Raw genomic sequence first — 22207 nt, forward strand, 5'->3', positions numbered from 1 at the left:
TTGCCCGGGGACACAGAGACATGCTGATGCAGTGGGACTGGAACCAGCGCTCCCCTGATCAGAAGATCAGCGCACTTGCCCACTGAGCCACAGCCTCCCTGAATATCAGCAATTGGTGAACATAAACGCATAGGGAGAAATAAAGTGCTTTACAAAATGTTATAAAAAATCAATTTTATTCAAATGTTCACCAATACAAAAACAAATGGAGACCATTTTCACAACTTCAACTCATTTTTCCCATTCTGACCTCATTTTCCTGTAGTGGTTATGACGTGTGTTTGTGTGTGCTTCTGCAGCTGCAGGGATGTCACCATCTGAGATATGCATGTGGGTTCATCAGCAGAATCTCCAAATGACTACGTTTCTGAGATGGTCTGACAACATGCCAACACATTTATCAGGAATGTAATAAGGGAAAATGAAGAGGGAAAATCTGTATACTTTTACGAACAAGTCAGTTATGTCCAAAACCGTGAATAAATAACGCTGTAAAAGATAACATCGTTGCTCTTACGTATTCATAATCAAAAGTCCAATTAACCAACCCACATTCAACTGCAAGCCAGACCGCAACCCCTAAAGACACCAACAGAAAAATGTTTCATTACAGGAACTAGACCTGCACACAAGACCTTCCACAAAGTGTGTTGGCATGTACACAAACAAATATAAGACCGATAAATCTGTCTCTGAACAATGTTCCTACCTGTGTGCATTTTACTCCCAGAATTATTTAACTATAATCAAATAATGACGTACTGTATTTACACAAAAGCACACCGACACAGTCAGCACCTGCAAAACGGAGAGGGGAGAGGGAGAGACCCGACAGGAGCTGAACACCTGGTGCGAGTGTGAGAATGAGCAGAATCTGCATTTTACCGTTTGTACTGGTATGGACACACCGCTTTGTTTGGGGTGACATAATGATGCTACACTATTATACACAATGTATGAAAAAACAAACAGTTGATCTTCATTCAGTGGTTCCGCTTATTTCGCCAGTCCGATCTTCTTTGCCTCGGTTTCATAAATGAGTAACCTCCACATCTTCACGATAAAGACCTCCGCTTCTTCATCGAGAACCTAAAGCGGGACACAAAGGAAAGTTAGCCGAGTGAGACCGAGTGTGTCGCAGCTCTGATTCCCTGTTATCTCTTCACTATCATTATCTGATCACTAAATAAATGAGGAAGACTTTACTTGTCTTTGTTATGGTCATAATAATATTACAATGATAATAAATGAATGAAAAGCTGCAAATCCTCGAAATGAAGAAGCTGTGAGCAAAACGTTAGCCTGTCACACACATCGTGGGTTATATGACTTGGATTCTGCTTTTGCTTTCTTCACATACAATGATGCTAGATTTCAAATAGAGTTAGAAGGGCAACACCTACATGACAGGACATTAACATAGTAGCATCAATGTTGTTACTCTACTCACCATAGCAACATCATCCAAGATGCTCTGTGGCATACTGTGAGCCATCACCTGGACAACACAAAAGCGTCAGGATTATGCGATGTGTAATTTCACCTTTATTTCTGGATAAATACAACTGCACACATTATTGAATAAATACCTTGGTGCAGACAAAGTCCACTAATGTCGCTTCTTCCTCCCCGATGTACTCAATAATCTTTTTATTGATCCACGGCCGAACACGACGCTCCATTAACATCTGAACAGGAAAGGAGATTAAAGCACAAGTTTAGTTTTAGAAGTCAGAAGAGAAGAGTCAGAGGGGAATAAAGACATGTACTGACTTCTTCTGAAACAGCTCTTATGAAGTATTTATCCAGATTAATGTAATTGAGCCTCAAGTCATAAGTTTTAATGCAAAGCCTGTAAGTACAGTGATGATGTTCTTTATTAAAACACATCACTGTACAGCTTCTCCTAAAAGCTATTAGTGTAAATATGTAAAGGGCCTAATCTCCCTCGGTTCATGGAGACATTCCTTTTTAAAATCCAGCCTTGTGCACTTTTATCTGCGTTAGCCGGACATTTACCTACTGATAAAGGACACCTGGCACATGCTTTCAATTCACAAGGACAATCTGATGCCTGGTAACAACACACAAACCAACAGTTCTTTTATAAATTGGTCATGAGACTCAGGTAGACTTTGATTAGGACTTTTCTCAATAGAAAAATTGAAGCAAACATGTAGGAAGATATTGGTGAATGAAGTCTAATCATCTTATTTGTCTTGTTTAAAAATACATTTTCTTTCTGTCCTCACCGTGTCGACCATAGACCAGTCCAGGGGGTAGGAGAACAGCTCCGGCTTAGCTGTGGGAATCTTCTCTATCAGGGTCTTGATGTGTTTACGTTTCTCCTCGGTGTTGGCCCCCTTTATGCTGGAGAACCCGGCCCCGTCCACCCCCAAGCTCTTATCATCGTCGTAGTCCAGGGGCACCAGCTTCCTCTTGCGAGGCTGTTCGTCCGTCTCTTCGTCATCAAACTTGTCGAAGACGCTGTCCACGGGCAGCTTCTTTCTCTTGATGACGTTGGGTTGACTCGGGCTTCCTGAGGAACCTGGAGAGGGCAAGGAGTGCATATGAGACTCGGATGAAGAGAACTGTGGTGTGAGGCAGTTTGGTGCATGTTGGCTACTCTCAGAACTGAAATGTGTGATCCTGAATCTTGGATCACTACATATGTTACTAAAGGGAATCTTGGTAATAAACGGATAATATAACATTTTCTTTTAGCAGGTAAACAGTTTGCTTTGTAAGCATTTCACTGGAGTAAACAGAGGTACAGGTTTTTTGTCTATTAAATGGTGAAAAATAACTATTGGTATTTAAAGGGATCATTTTAATATATAACGGAAGCGTAATGTAGTCAAATACTCAAATTTAAAAAGGCGTCTTACTCGTTAACAGACAGACAGTTAAGTATCTGACTGTAACAACTGTTTGTCTATGCTACAGTGAGGACTCATAATCTAGACTCACCCAGTTTGAGACTGAGGCCGATCTTGGGCCGGTTCTCCTCCTGCGGCAGGGCGTCCGGGGGCGAGTTCTCGTGGGGGATGATGATGCCGCAGGGCGACTCGTCCCCGGGGGTGTTCGGGGACGCGCCGCCACTGGCAGAAGAAACCGAGGGTGCTGTTGTGATGGGCCGCATTGTGGGCTTCAAACACGGTTTCACGTCTGGGTTATCTTCGTCATTTTCAAAATCATCTTCCTCCCCCTCCTCCACCTCGTTGTCTGACTGGACAGGCCGTGCGCTGGGTTCTGGTTTGGGCTGTTCATGTCGGCGGTCCCGGTGGTCTCGTGAACCTTTGTGGCGTTTTCGTTCCTCCTCGGGCTCCGGCTCTTGTATGATGGGAGGTTGTCTCAGACGCTCCTCCTCTTCCTCCTCCATCTTGACCAATAAGAGGCAGATATGCCGAAGATTATCATCAGATCAGTGTTTAACAGAAAAATACATCAGCAGACAATGAAAGCTGGACACCACAGATGTGCAGGGACACTCGGAGGATAAAGTGACCTTCACAAAGACAGCAGCCAGCATGCTTCCTCACCACAGACACACAGGCAGACACACACACATTATCATGGAGGAAAAGCTTACCCTGCGAAGCTCTGCGTCTGGGTTTGGATGTCCCTCGTCTAAGAGCCTCTGTCTGATCTCCTCCAGCTCCTCCTTCTCTCTCTTCCTGTCACGCTCGTCTGCCTCCATCTCCTTCTCTCGGTCTCTGAGACGCTTCTGCAGCGCACTGCCCCTAGGGGTCACATACAAAATAACAGCCTTCAGAACAAAAGCCTTAGCTGCAGTACTGCATCGGCCACTACAGATCTGGGTCACAGCATCTGCTCAGAATTTGAATTTTGTTTCCACATGTTTAACTGCCACAAGGTTCGGAACGGTCATGCTGAACAGAGAAATTAATCCCTCAGGTTTAGTATTTTTCTCTTAAATGATTTGATGTAATGAACACATTTTTCAAGGCTGGATATCAGAAGCAAATCCTATTTACATTCTACTTGGCCTTAGTAGTACACATGTTGTTTATTGCAGCTCACCTGTAGTACTTGGGGTCATCTCTGTCATCATCGTAGTCTTCAAGAAACTCTTTCAACCGTTTGCCCTCCTTCACCTGAAGACACACAATGAAAGTCATGACCAAGTTGTAACTTCATAATAAATACAGTCCGTAAATGAATAAACAGTGATATCATAGTAACTGTAACACATCAGTGGTCGTTCAACGAACTCTCACCATTTCTCGTCTGCGCTCATCTTCCCTCTCGGCCTCCTTGGCGTAATCCCGAGCCTTCTTCCTCTCTCTGAGCTCCCAGTTTTTTAGTCGCTGTTGTCAGAACAGTAACACATGAGCCACAATCAAATACAAGTATGCTCAATCACATCAAGGAATGAGAGTAACAGACACGGTGTTCCTGGTTACTGATGAAGGGGCTGTGAGGAGGGATTTTAAAAACACCCTAGGCTGCCTTCCTACCTCCTGATAGGCTGCTTCCTTGTCTCTGAGTTTCCTCTCCAGCTTCCTGCGGTCGTACGCCTCCTCTTCATCTTCTTGGTCTCGTTTCTTTTCTCTGTCTCGACTTATCTCCCTGGAAAAATTAAAAAGATCACTTAAACCGCGCTGCAGATAGATCCTGATCACAATTTAAAAGTGTTGCTGAAATAATCCTCTTCATCAGTTTATCTCCCAGGTGTGATGTACGGTGACAAGGTTTTCCCCTCACCTGGATCGGCTGCGTTCGGGGGTCTTGTCTCGGCTTCTGTCCCTCTCCCAGTCTCTTTCCCGCTCTCTTTCTCTGGGCCGTCGCTCGCGGTCTTTGTCTCGGTCTCTCTCCCGCTCCCGCTCTTTTTCCCTCTCACGTTCCCTCTCCCGTTCTTTCTCCCTCTCGCGGTCCCGTCGCTCTCTTTCCCGCTCTCGCTCTTTTTCCCGATCCCTGCGTTCCCGCTCAAACTCCAGCCGCTCCTTCTCCCTCTTGTCCTTTTCTTCTTCTAGTTTCTGCAGAGCAAAACATACACAGGTTCAGCCGACACCACAGAAGGTCCGCTGAGTCTCTGCAGTCTATGTTCTACTGTGCACAGATCAAGTGGTTTCCAGACTTTGAAAGATTTCTTACTGGAACATGCCCTAAAATAATTAGTGCAAAGCTTGTAAAGAACTTAACTGGGGAAACCGGGATGGGATAAAAAGCTCTCCCTCACAGAGAGACAGCTTCATCATCCATCTGAAGCAGAACAGTGTGCTTTGCTGCTTTAAACTTGCAGTATAAACTATACTTTAGCAGGAATGGAACTGGAAACCACTTAAATGGTCAAAAAGATCTGTGGAACATGTTCAACTTGAGGCATTCATAACGAAAAAGGCGCTGCAAAAGACAATGCTTTTTCTCTCCTTAAGAGTCCTCCGCTCAGAATAGTGAAAACAAAAAACAGAAAACAGGCGTCAGTCGTTTGGTGAACTAGTTGTTTGTGACTTACAGGTGTTGAACTATGGATTCAGCCCTTCGCTGCCCCTACAAGCCTTTTAAGTTAGGCCTGGGAGGAAAGCAGGTCACACGTATACAAGGAAAAACGTTATGGGATTCTGTCTTGCGTAAGCATCATCATCAAAAACATCCACCTTTAATTTCAATATAGCATTCGGTTAACAAGAAAAACACATTGAACATCAGATACATTTCTGCAAAGATAAAGGAAATTGTAGAAGCAGTCTTACCCCTGCAGAAGCCTTCAGTGGATCATCATGACTGATCACAATCCAACACACACACACACACACACACACATACACACATACAAATTCTGCCTTCATAGGCATTACACACAAGGCTTTGAGTGTAATGTGTTTACAGTTAAAAACACAATCAGACCCAGAATGTGCCGGACACAAAGGAACAAAATACTACACTTGGAGTATTTCCATTACTTTAATAAGGCCCTAAAAGTAGAGTCTAGTGGAGCAGTCAAATTATTTCATTAGTCATATGAAGCCCGAGGCAGTCAGCTGGTCTTCAGCGAGAAACACTGACAAATCTGAAAGCCTTGGGTGTAATGCACCTCAAGATAAGTATTACACAAAAATCATTAGCTCAGATTAAGTAGAATAAATTAAGTGCCTTGACTCAAGCATAAATCATGTGTATTATGCATCTGTTTTGTGCCTTTTTACTTACCTCTGTAGAGTGTCTACCAGGGCTTGCTAAATAAATACTATTTGGCTATAAGCATCTAACAGTTTTAGATTGTTGTCAGTGTTTAAAACAGCAGCAGATTTAACAGATTGATGTCTGATTGATCAATATAAATGTTATTTTTAAAAGCAAGACAAATTAGTTGGAAAAGAGAAAACAGTTCCAGGTTTTTTGTTCCGATACAATATTTTCACCTTCTGCTCTTTTCCTACTTTGCTTTAGTTTTTTCATCTGGTTGCAGACTTTGCAGCTCTTTCTAAGATAGCAAACATGCACTGTGGATTGACTTACATCCTGTACAGATTTGAAATAAAAACATGAACTCACTGATCTATCTTGCAGAAAAGACAAACAAGGCAGAGGAGAGTTAGACACTGATGGAGAGATGGAGATGGAGGAAAGAAGTCACACAATAACCCACACAGAGAGCACGTACCTCGTCAGTCTTCAGATCAGAGTGCTGCTGTGGAGAGGGCGCCCCCCACACTAGCATTATAAAGCTACAGCCAAAGTCACTGCAGTGGTTATTGACAAGAGTCCTTGTGCTTCGACATGAACACCATAAAGACAGACCATCATTTACAGAGGACTCGCACAGGTTCACCAACTTAAACTTTCGGGACACCACCAATATTCCACCAAAATGAAGGTGACGGGTTGGGAAAAGTTGTTTTATTTTCAAGTTAATGGCTCAATAAAGAGCATCATAACCCTGACCCACTCACACAAAAGTGTAGTACAGTTGCCCCTATGCAAGTCCTCAAGAGGGGGACGCCCAGTATATGTATATAGTAAATAAAGGCTGATACTTACATCCTATCCTCGCAACTTTTTCCAAAGCTCTGAGATTCATCTTGCTTTAGTCACCATATGATCACTATCATAATGGTGGGGTTTAATGAATAGATTAGCTTTTAAGTAACTTTACATAGTCTCCATGCATTTTTGTGTGATGAATGAAGAATGGATCTATAATAGTTACACCTATAGTTTCACTACTTTGGTTACAGGTGTCAAATCAGGCCTCAGAAAGGTGGCAAAAACACTAGCTGTCGGCCTACTTCTGCTGTTTGAACAATGAATATGTAACATTTTATATAATATGGGGCAAATTAAGATGATTGGTGGTATAAATTGTATGCATTGCCAATTTGTAGCAAGGTATGCATGTTAATGAGATCAAGAAAAGCTTGGTATATGTGTCGACTAAACTTGCAAGCTCTAGGAGTGAACTATGTGAGCAGCTGCTGTCCAAAACCTGTAATGTGAACTACAAAATTAAAGAAGCCACTTTACCTTGTGGGTGTCTCGAAATTTACTAATTTCTCTGGAAATGAGGTCCCTCTTGTCGTCCTCCATATCAATAGTGTTAATGTCGTCCTAAAGAAAAGGAAATGACAGTAATAAAGTCAGGTATCACAGTCACATTTAAGGTTTTAAGAGGGTGACAGTACGAGTCGGACAGGATTGAATCACATTTGGCATACCTCTTCTTTTTTCTCCTTCCTTCTCTTTCGTCGCTGGGAGTCCTCGTCCTGTGAAGGCGCGTTGAGTTCGGCAGCATATTCCTGCATCAGTCCATCAATAGCACCTTTAGTTATCTGATCCTTCTTCTTCGTCTCCTCATCAAGAACCTCTTCGTCATCATCTCCTCCATCTTCCGCCTTCTTGTTCTGCCGGTAGAGAGAAAACATCTTAGTTTAGTTACAGTTTCCCCCTTTTTTCTTAAGCTTAACAAATCGAGATCTGAAACAGCACTAAAAGTATTCTTGAGGCAAAAATAATTATACCCCATTCGCAGTCTTTCTTTTGGCCTTCCACTCATCCAGCTGAGCTTTAGTCTTGGCGTCCACCTTCACCAACAGATTTTTGTCTCCAATCGGCAGGTCATGAAGCAGCCGCAGTGCTCGCAATGTGGACTCTGGCTCCTTGTACTCACAAAACCCAAAGGCTGCAAAAGATATTGAGGCAAGTTAATCTGTGTTCCCGTGTGGTTTGATGGGATAACAAATACAAATGTCTCCATGTCAGCCATGGTTAAAAGTATTTCTTGACCTAATTAAGCTATATATGTCTATTGTGCATTACCTTGAAGCTTCCCAGAGGCTCCCTGGACTCTCTTCCAGCTCAGTACAATTCCACACTTCTATAACATGAGTACAAAAGGGAAAAGTTAACAACCAAGGTAGACTCTAGTAAAAAACTTGAATCAAATATGCAACAGCACAGCATTCACAGTTTCAGTTACAATTGAAAATCTTTTGTTGCACTTACCGCAAGCAGCTGTCTGATCAGCATGTCCGAAGCTTTCTCTGATATGTTCCCCACAAACACTGTGGTAGTGGGGCCGCTGTTCTCATTGTTTTCTTTGACTCGCATTATGTCTTTTTTATGCATTGGAGGCTTACTGATCACTTGCACAGAAGGCATCATTACTGTAGAAGTGGGGGTCATAATGCCCAGGTGAAGGGGGATCATTGGAGCTCCTGCAACAGCCAAAAAAAAACATACATTTGAAATAGACATAAAACAGATGAAATACTTCACTGAAGTAGCTTCTTAATATACTTTCATTGTGGGACAGGTGACAGCTTACCTGGGGTGAAGCCAGCAAACTGAGGGGGCATCCCAGGAGGGGGCAACAACGGCCGGTTTAAATGAGGGGGGAAGGACATTCTGGTTGTTTGGACCAACCTGATGAAAGAACAATGAAGCCCATTAACAATCTTTCTAATGTTTCACATATTTATTTATTATCACAATACATTTGAAGCCACTGAACAGTATTTCATTTTACATTCCGATCTTGTTTATCTTATAGTATTTACATGTATAGAGACTCCTGATTCTTATTTCTACTCTGTTTCTTCTTGAACCAATTTTATTGTTTGTTTTATTTCTTATATATATTTATGTAGTATTGTTGGAGGAGCCTGGGACTAAAGATTTCCATTGCCATAAATAACCTGTACTGTGCATATGACAATATAGCCTTTGAATCTTGAAATGAAACGTTCTTATTATACATGATGTATTCAAAGCTGGTCCACACAATGTAAATGTAAATTGTAAATATGTATTAAACACATGCATGTTCATTGTAATCGTATTGACGTTGAAGGGACACTGAATAAAACCTGCTATGTTGTGTAGGTAGTTTCACAAGTTGTGACTTTTGTTATAACCTGTGACCCTGCTAGTGGAGTAACGTTGTTTAACTTAATACCAATAAACCCTTCAGTTTCTTAACCATCCCTTTATTTTAACGTGTCACATTGTGTGGGGCGAAATACATTCAAATACAAACGAAACTAGCATTTTGATAGTTAGCTAAAGCTAGCAGTAAGCACGCTACCGGACCCGGCACAATTAAATTAGGCTAAGCTAACATTAGCCATAACTGGTGTTCCCTCAAAAGAGGAAACTCACTTTAGCGGGCACAATATAACTTCAGAATAAAAGTCAGAACTTCCAAATATACATACCTAGAATTAGGTGGCGTACAAATGGACACAAACAGCTTTCAGCAGGTTATTAATTATGAAAATATTTTGTAACGTCTCGATGTTGGATTAGCACGCTGGCTAGTCAAGGGCCTTCAAAAACATCTACGCAGGCGCTCTACGCACCATACTCCAAGAGCGCTTGTTTTGTGTATCGGGACGTGGCAGCCGGGCGGAGCTGGACAATACACATACAGCCTGATATTGCAGTAAGATAAGACATACTTTATTGATCCCATTCTGGGAATTTGTGTTTCCGTCACAGCAGCATGTAGATTGCACATGAATTAGAAGTAAAACTAAATGAAAACTAAAATAAAGATAAATAAATCAGGAGTAGCAGATAAACAAAACAATGAATATATACATATTAATATAGTATATATATCTAAGTATATCATATAGTACAACAAAGTATGTTGTACTATATACCAACAAATAATAGTAATAATAATAATAATAATAATTTCATCTGTGTGCACCATTGGTGAAGGAACATTTCACATCATTAATTTAAACAAAAGTGGCAGTATGAAAACACTCTTTGTTACTCCTGCATAGAAAATGTAATTTCAGTAAGGCATGAAAGTATTGCTATCAAAATATGTAGCATAACATTCATTATTATGCATACATATTAATCATCTGCATAAAGATGTATGTATTAACTTCCCATTTTGCACATACAATCACTACATTCCTGTTAATCTCCTTGTATACAAGCTTGTGTACCCAAAACGTAGTACTTGATTATAGGCTGCATTATTATACTATAGTTTAACTGCACTATGTTATGTCTTAGATCGAATTTGCTTTTACACTGTGTTATTATTATTATTATTTTAAATATAATGCATTGAGAGAGCCTATGATAGAAGATTGTTGTTGCTAACGACTGTTTCCCCGTAATTGTTGAGCATATGATAATAGGAATTTGTAATGAGATGTTGAAAGATTACCAAATAGTTGAGCTTTTGGTTTAACTTTTAAACCATCATTAGAAACAGATGGGTAAGGAACATCTCATAAATACGTGTGCCATCTGAGTAGGGGGATACATTATATCATCTATATATTTAATAATTGATTGAAATGCCCCAGGGGTTCATTAATATCTTGGTCCTTTAAAATGTGAAGGTTACTGGTTTTATTGCCCTTGCTAGTCGTTTAAGATGATCTGTAAGCCATTTGCATTTAAATGAATGAACAATCATAACATTGGTACCCGTACTATTGTAATAAATGTATAAACATACTTTAATGGGCTTTAGAATGTTAAAGCGTTGGTTACCATGGTGTTTTTGTTGTAGGAACCGTGAAAGCAGCTGTGCAGCGAGGACCGCATCATGGGCTGCATCTGACCCGCCGTGACGTCACTTTAGGCGGGTTTTTCATGGAAAGTGCTAGAAGAAACGAAGCACACCCTCCTTGTTGGGAATATCCCTCCATCAGATAAAAAAAGACCCTCACTCTTTTCTATGAAATAAACGATGTAGCTCAGGTTTTGTTTGAATGTAATTATCAGATCAGTTAAGGTATTGCTGTTTTGATAAAATAGGGCAGTAGCTATGGAGCCTAATCGGTCATCTAAAATATGGTATATCCACGATCCATCTAGAACTATCCTTTGAATAATAAACTACCACAAGATGGCAGCAATGATGAGATGTGCACTGACTGTTGGTTTATTGCAGTATTTTATATGATATAAATTGTACTTTAACCACCAGTGTTGGATACACTTTGGCTTATTAAACTTAATACATATTAGACTTGAATTCTTACTACAATTGCCAACGAATGCACACCACCTAGAGGATTTTCTTGAGATGTAATACATTGTATTGCACTCCATTGAATTTTATTTGATCAAACTCTATTAAAGACGTAAAGCCTAATAATATAAAAATAGTATGTTTTTAAACCTCTTCACACAAAGACAAATACATGTCAACAATCCCATTTGTTTTAAGTCCTTATCAGCCGGTTTTGGCCGTTTTCTAACCAGACTGGTTCATCTAGTGCGGATGGTGCACCGCGGAGTGATATCGCCGCACACTGAAACGATTGTGTATAAAGATTCCGGTCTATTAAAAGGAAGTCCCTTTCCATTTCCCTGCGTCAGAGAGCAGAAGGGACTACAAATTGGTTGCATTTTATTCAAGAAGAGTCAACGGAATAAACAAGGTATGTACACCAGAGGTTTGCTTGGATAAGAATAACATTTTCCCCTCTTCAATACGTGTTTTCTGCTAAGTCACCATCACTAAACTACGACTGGATATAACCACGATCAGAGCTCATATGAGTCACGACGATAACCTTAGCTTCAGAACGTGGTCTACAGCTAGCATTTTCATTTTCAACCCGTTTTCTCTCTCTCATGTTGTATAATGGTAACTTCTTACTAGTATTTTCGTCTATGATACAATGTTCGATGCTGAATGGTGAATATATGCGACACTTTGCCGCACTATAAGGCCGGGCTTGGGTTTCACTAAAGCAGGTGTGGTGAAGATAAGAACGGTGACTCGGGTTAATTTAACACCATAATGATTAAAAATTTGATACGATTTAGCCAGATTAAAAAAACATTCCTTCATTTATATAGCAACTCGTTCACAACTATACATTTGACGCTAAATCCCGATGATATAGCCGTTAAGCGACCGTTAACGGTTCTCTCCTTTGCGTCAACTGTTTTCACCTAACGTCAATTCGACTAGGCCAACCAATATTGAATGAAGGCTTCTTTTTGTGCATATTGCTGTTGGACTTTCGCTCTACACTACCTTAAATGTCATTGTTTGGGCTTTTTTTCCCCCCGGACAAAGCGTCTTTATACTAACGGCAGAGTGCTCGTCGTTGCTCAGACGCTTTTAACGTTACACCTCATTAATGTTGTATTTACAATTTAATGTATAGTGCCGTATTCCCTGACCATGTTCTTAATTTCCTCTGTAGCCGTACCTCAGCACGTGTTTGCGGAATCCATTGTCTGTCAGTGGACGCCATGTTGGCTAATGGCTACTTCCGCTGATTTGTAGCAACCCTATGGCAGCTGTCCCACTTTTACGAAACTAGCTTGTGAATAGAAATGATGATCCCGTTGTGTGGGCCAATGAAAGTGAAAGGAATCTAACGATAACAAACAGCATTTTAGCCTTGCAAGGTCTATGTTTGTCTAGTATTTGATTAATTGGTGTGTATGTATATTAAGATATGCATATGGTGTACCCTTTTTTTATAGCTCGTATGGCTGCATGTTAATAAATTACATGATTTCCTTTTTGTGCAGATGCCTGAAGAAATGCACCAAGAGGAGGAGGCTGAGACCTTTGCCTTTCAGGCAGAGATTGCTCAGCTGATGTCCCTGATCATCAACACCTTCTATTCCAACAAAGAGATCTTCCTCAGGGAGTTGATCTCTAACGCCTCTGATGTAAGTTTGCAGGAAAAATGCATTGGGTTTTTTTTTTTTACGGATGGATGCATACATACATGCATGATATTACTTTTAACAGAACCTTGAATAAATGCATGTTGTGGCACCAGTCATAAATATGATTTAAAAAATGAATAGGCTCCTGCATGCTTCAAAATGATACCAAAATTCTTGATGTGTTTTTTTTTATTTGTTTTTAAGGCTTTGGACAAAATTCGCTATGAAAGCTTGACTGACCCCACCAAGCTGGACAGTGGCAAGGATCTGAAAATTGAAATCATCCCCAACAAAGCTGAGCGTACCCTGACCCTCATCGACTCTGGAATCGGCATGACCAAGGCTGACCTCATTAACAACCTGGGTACCATCGCCAAGTCTGGCACTAAAGCCTTCATGGAGGCCCTGCAGGTACTACAGCGGAACAGGATTTTGAATCCAGGAAAAAAACTGTAACGTCCGTATTAGACCTAAATGCTACTCTATACAAAGGTTTTAAATGTTCTGTGTTCCTTCTAGGCTGGAGCTGACATTTCCATGATCGGTCAGTTTGGTGTGGGTTTCTACTCTGCCTACCTGACTGCGGAAAGGGTTGTTGTCATCACCAAACACAATGACGATGAGCAGTACGTCTGGGAATCCTCTGCCGGAGGTTCCTTCACAGTCAAGGTTGACACCGGTGAGTGTTCCCACACAGATGCAAAAATAAAAGCAGTTGAGATTAAAATTTGACCTTATCTGCTATTTACAAAACCTTTTGATTATGTAATTTACACATGCTAGTGCATATGTTTGCATCATTCAACTTATTGCTGCCAATCTTAGGGGAAGCCTGAAAATGTGACCTTGCTCACATTTTATTTGGTGTCAACTTTTGGCATTCAGTAACATTGCAGAATATTTTTATTTGCGTAGTGTGCTACTTGACTCTTATTTAGTTCTATAGCCAAGCTCTTTCATTCTCTTAACAAAGACATTTTTTATTTTGCTCATGACTGTTCAATTCTATGCGCAGGCGAGCCCATTGGCCGTGGAACAAGGATCATCCTGCACCTGAAGGAGGACCAGATAGAATACATTGAGGAAAAGAGGATCAAGGAAATTGTCAAGAAGCACTCTCAGTTCATTGGTTACCCCATCACCCTGTTTGTAAGTATTCTATTGCATCTGGGCTTTTTTTCTTCTTTTTTGACGGGTTTAAACCGTTTGCGTATCGTTAAACTCTTTATGATTTGCAGGTGGAGAAGGAGCGCGAGAAGGAGATCAGTGACGACGAGGCAGAAGAGGAAAAGGCAGAGAAGGAGGAGAAAGAAGAGGGTGAGGACAAGCCAAAGATCGAGGATGTGGGCTCAGACGATGAAGAGGACTCCAAAGACAAGGACAAGAAGAAGAAAAAGAAGATCAAGGAGAAGTACATCGACGAGGAGGAGCTGAACAAGACCAAGCCCATCTGGACCAGGAACCCCGACGACATCACAAATGAAGAGTATGGCGAGTTCTACAAAAGTCTGACCAACGACTGGGAGGATCACCTGGCTGTCAAGGTAAAGCATGCAACACAAGCAGCTGTTTAAGGGTTAATATGTGACTGTAGTAAAACTAAGTGATTTTATTTTTCTTCTTTACAGCACTTCTCAGTGGAGGGCCAGCTGGAGTTCAGGGCCCTGCTCTTTATTCCCCGCCGTGCACCCTTCGACCTCTTTGAGAACAAGAAGAAGAAGAATAATGTCAAGCTGTACGTCAGGAGAGTCTTTATCATGGACAACTGTGAAGAGATCATCCCGGAGTACCTGAGTAGGTTCACAATAAGTGTCACTACAATAGCTGTTTCTTTAAATGTATACAAACGCTGCATGAAATGCTTCGAGTATTCCAATATCAATGTTTTTCTTTCATCTCCAGACTTTGTCCGTGGTGTGGTCGACTCTGAAGATCTGCCCCTCAACATCTCCAGAGAAATGCTGCAGCAGAGCAAGATCCTGAAGGTCATTCGCAAGAACATCGTCAAGAAGTGTCTGGAGCTCTTCATCGAGCTGGCAGAGGACAAGGAGAACTACAAGAAGTTCTACGAAGGTTTCTCCAAGAACCTCAAGGTATTGCATTGTTTAAATCCAACTACACACACGCTTTACTGCCAAGTCCCATCTTTCATAATGCACTCTTTGTCTTCAGTGCATCTCCATGGATTGATGAGGTTAACTTTTTGTTATTTCATGTAGTGGTACCTTATAGCTTTTATAAGGCAGTGCAGGTAGAGCTACCACTGGCCAGTCATTTTGAAATTCACATGGCTTATGAATAGTTGCAGTATTGTCCTTTTGTACATAATCAGCCAGTAGTGTACATACCACTGTGCCGTAGTCACTTAGTGCTGTAGATCACATGCTTTAGTGATGCTGTATGACGAGTGTCGTACTAAAAGCCCATTCAGCTGGGTAATCTATATTTTGCGTTGTGTTAGAGGCTTCTGGGCTATGGGTTTTTGAAATGAGCATGTAATCTTAATTTTGTCAATCTCTCCCTCTGAAGCTGGGAATCCACGAGGACTCTCAAAACCGCAAGAAGCTGTCCGAGCTGCTGCTGTACCACAGCTCCCAGTCTGGAGATGAGACCACCTCCCTCACGGAGTACGTAACCCGCATGAAAGAGAACCAGAAGTCCATCTACTACATTACTGGTGAGTTTGTCTCCAAGGAAAACAGATTTTTGATGATTAAAGACAAGAAAAAAATTAGGCTTCATATGGGAAATGAAATATAGTATTTTACTTAAACGAATAAATAAAACTGATCATTTCCATGACTTTGTTAGGTGAAAGCAAGGATCAGGTTGCCAACTCTGCCTTTGTCGAGCGAGTCCGCAAGCGTGGCTTTGAGGTCCTGTACATGACGGAGCCCATTGACGAGTACTGCGTCCAGCAGCTGAAGGAGTTCGACGGCAAGAGCCTGGTGTCTGTCACCAAGGAGGGTCTGGAGCTGCCCGAGGATGAGGAGGAGAAGAAAAAGATGGAAGAAGATAAGGCCAAGTTTGAGAACCTCTGCAAGCTCATGAAGGAGATCCTTGACAAGAAAGTGGAGAAGGTCAGTGTTCTTATTGAGCCGAGATTCATGTTGCAAACGAAGATGATTAGTATCGGAAAGGGTCAATCCACATGTACAGACGCTTGCGCTCCCTCGGCTCTTCAGTAATGTTTGACTTCAGACATTAGATTCAGCAAAGGTCAATCGATGATTACATCAAGTGAATAAAAACACTATTCATAGTTGCAGTGCTTGTAACGGCAGCTGATGGTGTTTTGTTTGGCAACAGGTGCTCTAACTGGTCCTTATGTATTCTGGTGAGTCTGATACAGCTACAAGTAGGCCCCTAGAGTCCGTCCTGAATGAGTTTTTGATTTACAGATGGGTTTTTTGAAAATATAACTTAAGAGTGTGCTCTAACAAATGCCTGTTGAATTTGTATTGCCTGCTTTTAAAGTGTATTTAAATTGGTCTGTTTACTAGATGTTCAGATTTGGTTAAGTTTGCCATGCTGGTTGGTGTGTTGAGCCTTTTTTCTAACATGACTGTTCTGCATGGGTTTGATTAACTTGACTTTTGGAATCCGCCTGCAGTTAAAACACTTTGCATGTTTTTTGCTTATTCTAATGTCTGCCGTCTCTTCCAGGTGACCGTGTCCAACAGACTGGTGTCCTCACCCTGCTGCATCGTGACAAGCACTTACGGCTGGACGGCCAACATGGAGAGGATCATGAAGGCCCAGGCACTCAGGGACAACTCCACCATGGGCTACATGATGGCCAAGAAACACCTGGAGATCAACCCTGACCACCCCATCGTGGAGACTCTGAGACAGAAGGCCGACGCTGACAAGAACGACAAGGCCGTGAAGGACCTGGTCATCCTGCTGTTCGAAACCGCCCTGCTGTCCTCAGGCTTCTCCCTGGACGACCCACAGACCCACTCCAACCGCATCTACAGAATGATCAAGCTCGGACTGGGTAAGAAACGCTGCAGATCATTAATGGTATTTGTTTACGTGCCTGTTACTTTAATAAATCCCTAACAAATGTTCTTGTTCCTGTAGGTATCGATGACGACGATGTCCCCATTGAGGAGGCTACCTCAACAGCCATCCCAGATGAGATCCCTCCCCTAGAAGGAGAAGGCGAAGATGATGCATCACGCATGGAAGAAGTCGATTAAACCAACCCCCCCCCCCCCCAAGATTTCTAACACTTTAGCCTCACTTTTCAATTGTTCATCCTTTAAACTGCAGTAACTGCAAAACAATTAGTCATTCATGTTGTTTGGTGGACCAATGTTGCTCTTGCGTACGGAGCATTACTCTGCAAGGCCGTTATGAGAAACGCAGTTTTGGTTTTTGCTGTAATAAGTTCATGGTGGCAACACATGTGTTTTAAGAGTACCCTGTTGCACTGAGTTTTAAATGTTGGAGCGGTTATGTGTGAACATGGGAATGGTACATTCCATATCAGATCAGGTCTGGAGGGTGTGGGTTCTGCTCATGTGCAACACTGCACGCTGCATGGAGAGAGGACTGTAAGATTCCTTTGCCTGAGTCCAGGCTTGTCTGTATTCCAAGTCTTGTTTTGCAAAAAATTAAAAGATGTAATACCTATATCTTGTCTTGGTTCTACTTATTAATGTCATTAGCTCGCTTTGCAAAATCTTTACAAAAGGATGTTTTTACATAAGCCAATGTCATGATTTACAACAACAGGAAAAACGCTTAATGAAAGTAAACTGCTGACGGTTAACTTAAGGCTGGAAGATGTGTTTGACTTATCGAAGTGGCCGCTAGGTGGAGACATGCTCCAGCTAATACGAAATGATAGTGACGGTCTTCAGAGAAATGTAATGCACTTACACTAAAGGTGTATTAGTTTAGTTAGGAAATTGGGATGGCAAAGGTTTTTGTAAATTCCTTTGAAACTTGATACGGCCTGAAATGAAGGTAAAATGTTTACATCTGCTTTTTAACTTGAAGTGCTTTGTTAATTTCCAAATCACACATTATCCTCAATGGACTCTAACCTGAAATTAGAACTGAATTGCATTATGTTGGACATGAGCAATTGGTGTAATACAAACATGTCACACTTCAGGAACTGAGAAATACTGGTTCATTCACAAATGTGGTTTTTGACTTTCACAGTAAGCCAAAACAATACAGCCAATGAACATAAATGTGTCACATGGTAAAATCAGATTGTAAAATACGGCCATTTCACAGAATCAGAGACTTTCTTCAACCAGTGAGGTTGAGCTCTTTTGGGGAAATGTAAAGCAGGTAGGTTCCTGTAAGTCATGTGTTTCGTACAAGTCTGAGGGGGTGGTGCATCTCTGTTATTCTCATCAGTAAAAACAGTGAAGTGTGGGTGTCTGTCGTCCCCCCCCCCACACACACACACACACGCATACACTATTCAAAGTGATAGTGGGGGAACTTCTGCTGTGTCATTCAGAAACATGCTGATATTTACAATTCTTTTGACACCTTTAACGCCTGTTTAACGTGACCACCGCTTTAGTTTTGTTAGTCTTCAAATCATTTGCATTAAAGAAGAGAACTGACCAAATAATATCCCTGTGCAAGAAGACAAGATAACATGAACCTTTCTTAATCCCTGTGGGGAAATTTGAGTGTATACTATACACTATATAAAGAAGATAAAAAAAGGACGTTTTAACATTTATATTTCAACGATGCAAATAGTTTAGGTTACAGTCTTACAATACGATCTAGATAGTAATGTAACAATCTTGGTTAGACAGGATTCGGATGTCTTGAACCAAAAGTGCACACAGTAAAAGTGCATAAATATTGAGGATCTATATGTTTGTTTTTATTTGCAGCAATTAGAAGAGTAACCGAAGAGGAAAAAGTGCAAAACTGACGTGTAGGAAATGTTCTTATTGGTTAAATGTACCAAAGACTCAGTTTGTTTCACCTGATGGAACATTTCCTGGTTAATTTCATCAAGAGTCAGCGCAGGCTTCCCTTATATAATTAAAGGTGCATGTGGTGCGAATAGCCCTTGTTACAACAAAAGACTTCCTGTGGAAACATTTGACTCCTGTGTGTAAATCTGCTCTGTATGTAAATCTGCTGTGCGTGTGTGTTTGTGTGTGTGTGTGTGTGTGTGTGTGTGTGTGTGTGTGTGTGTGTGTTACTCGGTGGGCTAGTGTGTACCATTCGCTTGCGGTGACACTGTGCTTTTGACCTTTGTATCCTGTCCCCTATCCTCCCTGTTTTTGTGGCTTAGTGACATACATCTGTTACAATGTGTTCTACCCTTCCTGTCTCTGTCTGCATATTTAATAGTGACTTTGTGACAATGTATATTAGTGTGTTAGTGCGTTTGGTATTCACTCAAGACAAATTAGGTAGTAAGAAGATGTAGTTCAGTCCACAGTATATGTTGGAATCACTCCATCCTGCAGGCCTGTGTGCAAAAGAGCAGTATCAGGTATCCAGGACATTTACATTGTAAGACGTCAGAAACAACTGAAACCACGTTGTTGATTCCATTAGACGTAGTGTTACTTCTCACATTTGACAGCAATTGGTAAATACTAAAGACAGGAACATGATTTCAACACCCACATTATATAGGAAGGAAGCAAGATGAAGAAAAATAAAGAATGTATCATAAAGTATGCAGAAAGCCACGAAAACGTTTTCAGGCGAGGTGTGAGATTCACACACGGCCACACTGTGTTTGTTTTCCACATGTACAGTAAAGGAGTGCGGGGGTAAAGGTTAGAAAAGTGTCGCTGTGGTCTCATTGCTGCTGGTTTTAAACCCCAAAAACTATTAAAAGCAGAAGTTCACTGCTGATGATAAGAATGGACCTTTATCAAACCCCCGAAGGAGAAATGCAGTTTTCCACACACGCACACAGTTGCATATTCACATACAAATGAACACAGTTATATGGACACGTGCACATGCAACGAGAGGATCCAGAGCGGAGAGGCAGCCATTGTAGCCGGCGCCAGGGATCAGTTGGGGGTTCGGTGCCTTGCTCAAGGGCACCTCGGCAGGAGCCCAGGAGGTGATCTGGCTCCTATCCAGTATCAGTCCACACTCCGTCTTCCTTGTTCCAATCGAGATTGATAAGGTTGATAAGTCTGATAGCAAGCATTTTTAGTTTTAAATAAGTAATAAAACTAGCGCTTGCGGCCTGCTAACTTAGCTTAGCACAAAGACTGCAAACAGCTAGCATGGCTCCATTTTATAGTAATGGCTCAATCTGCTGTAAAATAGTAAAAACTTAGATTTTGTAATTTATGCAAGGCCTGTTGACAGCAACATAATCAATAAATGTCTTTCAGTGGGTTAAAATTGTGCAATTTTCCCCCTTAAGAGTATACTTGTCTTTATTTTCACGAGGCAGTTTATTATAAACCTATTGTAGGAGCTTAAATTGAGCAAATAGGATCTCATACCCTTGCCTAAATGTTCGTTATTCGCATTTACACACCCAAGATGATCGAAAAATGTGTGGCCAAAGAGGTCTCGGGTCTGAGACAACGGTTAATCTTCAAATGTCATCTAGCTTTCAGCAAGAAGGTTATGTACCAACCAACATGTCTAACTTTCACGCCTTTGACAAAGCCAGAACTCCTCCTTCATCCCAGCTGCTCTGTGACATTTGAACAAAACTAAAACAGTTTCTGGAAGCTCCCGAGTTATGCCAAAAACAGTCAGCTCCTCACGCTTGCTATTACGAGTTACAATAAGAAAACACTCATCCATCCCAGCAGTCAGATCGAGAGCCTGCAGTGACTGGTTGTTGGGGCTGAAACTGGGGGGTCTGCATGTCTGCGGCCTCTCTCACCTCCACATACTTTTGATTTGTCCTTTGTATTATTTGAAAAGAGGACTGCAGATGCGCACATCATGACGCACTGCTCTAAACCTTACGGGGTGTAGGACGTTGTGAAATGAGATGTGCGGGGAAATTCCCCCATTGAGCAGCTGTGAGATCAATAAAACAGGGGGAAACTGTTTCACACACTTCACAGTCAAATACGCTCTTCAGTGAATCATTACAGAGGTCTTGTTTATGAATCAGTATTTGCAAAGAGCAGCTTTGTTTCGAAAATAACATATTTTCTTGATAAGACTGGAACGAGAGGATCTCGTGAGTAACCTAGTATTACTAAAGCCTTTTGCCGATGACACCCAACTCTATTTGGGGGCCCTTTACACCCTTGAAAACGGCTCTGAAAATTCCTGCAAAATTCAACTTATTGGTCCAAGACAGTAAAAAAACAAAACTGTGTATAGACTTAACCACACCATCTCAACACGTTACACCTAAGGGAGAAACTTGGGTGTAATTGCATTGCAAACTAGCATTGTCAGTCCCACCGAATGTTGATGGAACTAAAAATGTTCTACCTACTCTCAGAGGATGAACCCTAATGAACACCTATATCACCTATTACGCAAAATCCATTTTTTCATGCTATCTATTCATAAATTGTTGTAACATCTGTGCTAAGAGATTCAGAAACTTGGAAAAAGATTCCCTCTCTTTTTGTCCTGATCCATTTACACTGACTGTGCAGTCTACTGAACCAGATTGAGAAACCATTTAAAGGCTCACGACACCTTTGCAGGTGTTTTGAGTGAATTAGCTGATTACAGTGACACCGTGAGTCTACAATATTGAACTTTTACACAATATTCAAATTTTCTGAGATACTGATTTTGGGGTTTTCATTAGCTGTAAGCTGTAGTCATCAAGATTAAGACAAATAAAGGCTTGAAAGATTTCCCTTTGTGTGTAATATATCCATATAATATAAGAGTTACACTTTTTTATTGAGTTAATGAAATAAATGAACTTTTCCACGATATTCTAATGTATTGAGATGCACCTGTATGTAAAAACAAGTGTGAAAATGATCAGATTTACGCCTCTTTGTGATGTCACAAGTTTTTTAAGGGTTGCCGAACCATTAGCCCATAACCAACCAAGGTAACACCCGTCCATCTTATCACCTGAATCTCCCCCGAGAGCGCCATTGTGTTT

General features: G+C 41.3%; 2 protein-coding genes across 2 annotated transcripts; one reads left to right on the forward strand and one right to left on the reverse strand.

The window, feature by feature from the left end:
* Positions 1-159: 159 nt before the first annotated feature.
* rbm25b (RNA binding motif protein 25b) lies at positions 160-9799 on the reverse strand. Its single transcript, XM_063902021.1, has 17 exons — positions 9678-9799; positions 8789-8886; positions 8467-8678; positions 8281-8338; positions 7983-8143; positions 7680-7865; positions 7489-7572; positions 4729-5000; positions 4482-4593; positions 4242-4331; positions 4045-4118; positions 3593-3743; positions 2971-3382; positions 2253-2548; positions 1590-1688; positions 1451-1498; positions 160-1089 (listed from the first exon to the last, which is right to left on the reverse strand). The coding sequence occupies exons 2-17, from the start codon at positions 8865-8867 to the stop codon at positions 997-999; spliced, it is 2427 nt and encodes an 808-aa protein (XP_063758091.1). The 5' UTR covers positions 8868-8886; positions 9678-9799; the 3' UTR covers positions 160-996.
* Positions 9800-11678: 1879 nt separating this feature from the next.
* On the forward strand, positions 11679-17360 carry hsp90ab1 (heat shock protein 90, alpha (cytosolic), class B member 1). Its single transcript, XM_063902555.1, has 12 exons — positions 11679-11882; positions 12994-13137; positions 13342-13548; positions 13657-13816; positions 14153-14286; positions 14376-14681; positions 14766-14931; positions 15040-15230; positions 15667-15814; positions 15949-16217; positions 16804-17137; positions 17224-17360. The coding sequence occupies exons 2-12, from the start codon at positions 12994-12996 to the stop codon at positions 17340-17342; spliced, it is 2178 nt and encodes a 725-aa protein (XP_063758625.1). The 5' UTR covers positions 11679-11882; the 3' UTR covers positions 17343-17360.
* The last annotated feature ends 4847 nt before the right edge of the window (positions 17361-22207 follow it).

Source organism: Eleginops maclovinus, chromosome 15 (assembly GCF_036324505.1).
Source record: "Eleginops maclovinus isolate JMC-PN-2008 ecotype Puerto Natales chromosome 15, JC_Emac_rtc_rv5, whole genome shotgun sequence".
In the NCBI taxonomy this organism is placed as follows: Eukaryota; Metazoa; Chordata; class Actinopteri; order Perciformes; family Eleginopidae; genus Eleginops; species Eleginops maclovinus.

Bases quoted from the DNA above. Each gene is read 5' to 3' on its own strand.
- rbm25b (XM_063902021.1), bottom strand. From the start codon at position 8,867: ATGTCCTTCCCCCCTCATTTAAACCGGCCGTTGTTGCCCCCTCCTGGG. The intron at 4,332-4,481 runs GTAGGAAGGCAG...TTCTGACAACAG, and splicing joins AGGAAGCAGCCTATCAGGAG to CGACTAAAAAACTGGGAGCT. The intron at 1,090-1,450 runs GTGAGTAGAGTA...GTCCCGCTTTAG, and splicing joins TCTTGGATGATGTTGCTATG to GTTCTCGATGAAGAAGCGGA.
- hsp90ab1 (XM_063902555.1), top strand. From the start codon at position 12,994: ATGCCTGAAGAAATGCACCAAGAGGAGGAGGCTGAGACCTTTGCCTTT. The intron at 14,682-14,765 runs GTAAAGCATGCA...TCTTCTTTACAG, and splicing joins AGGATCACCTGGCTGTCAAG to CACTTCTCAGTGGAGGGCCA. The intron at 16,218-16,803 runs GTCAGTGTTCTT...CGTCTCTTCCAG, and splicing joins TTGACAAGAAAGTGGAGAAG to GTGACCGTGTCCAACAGACT.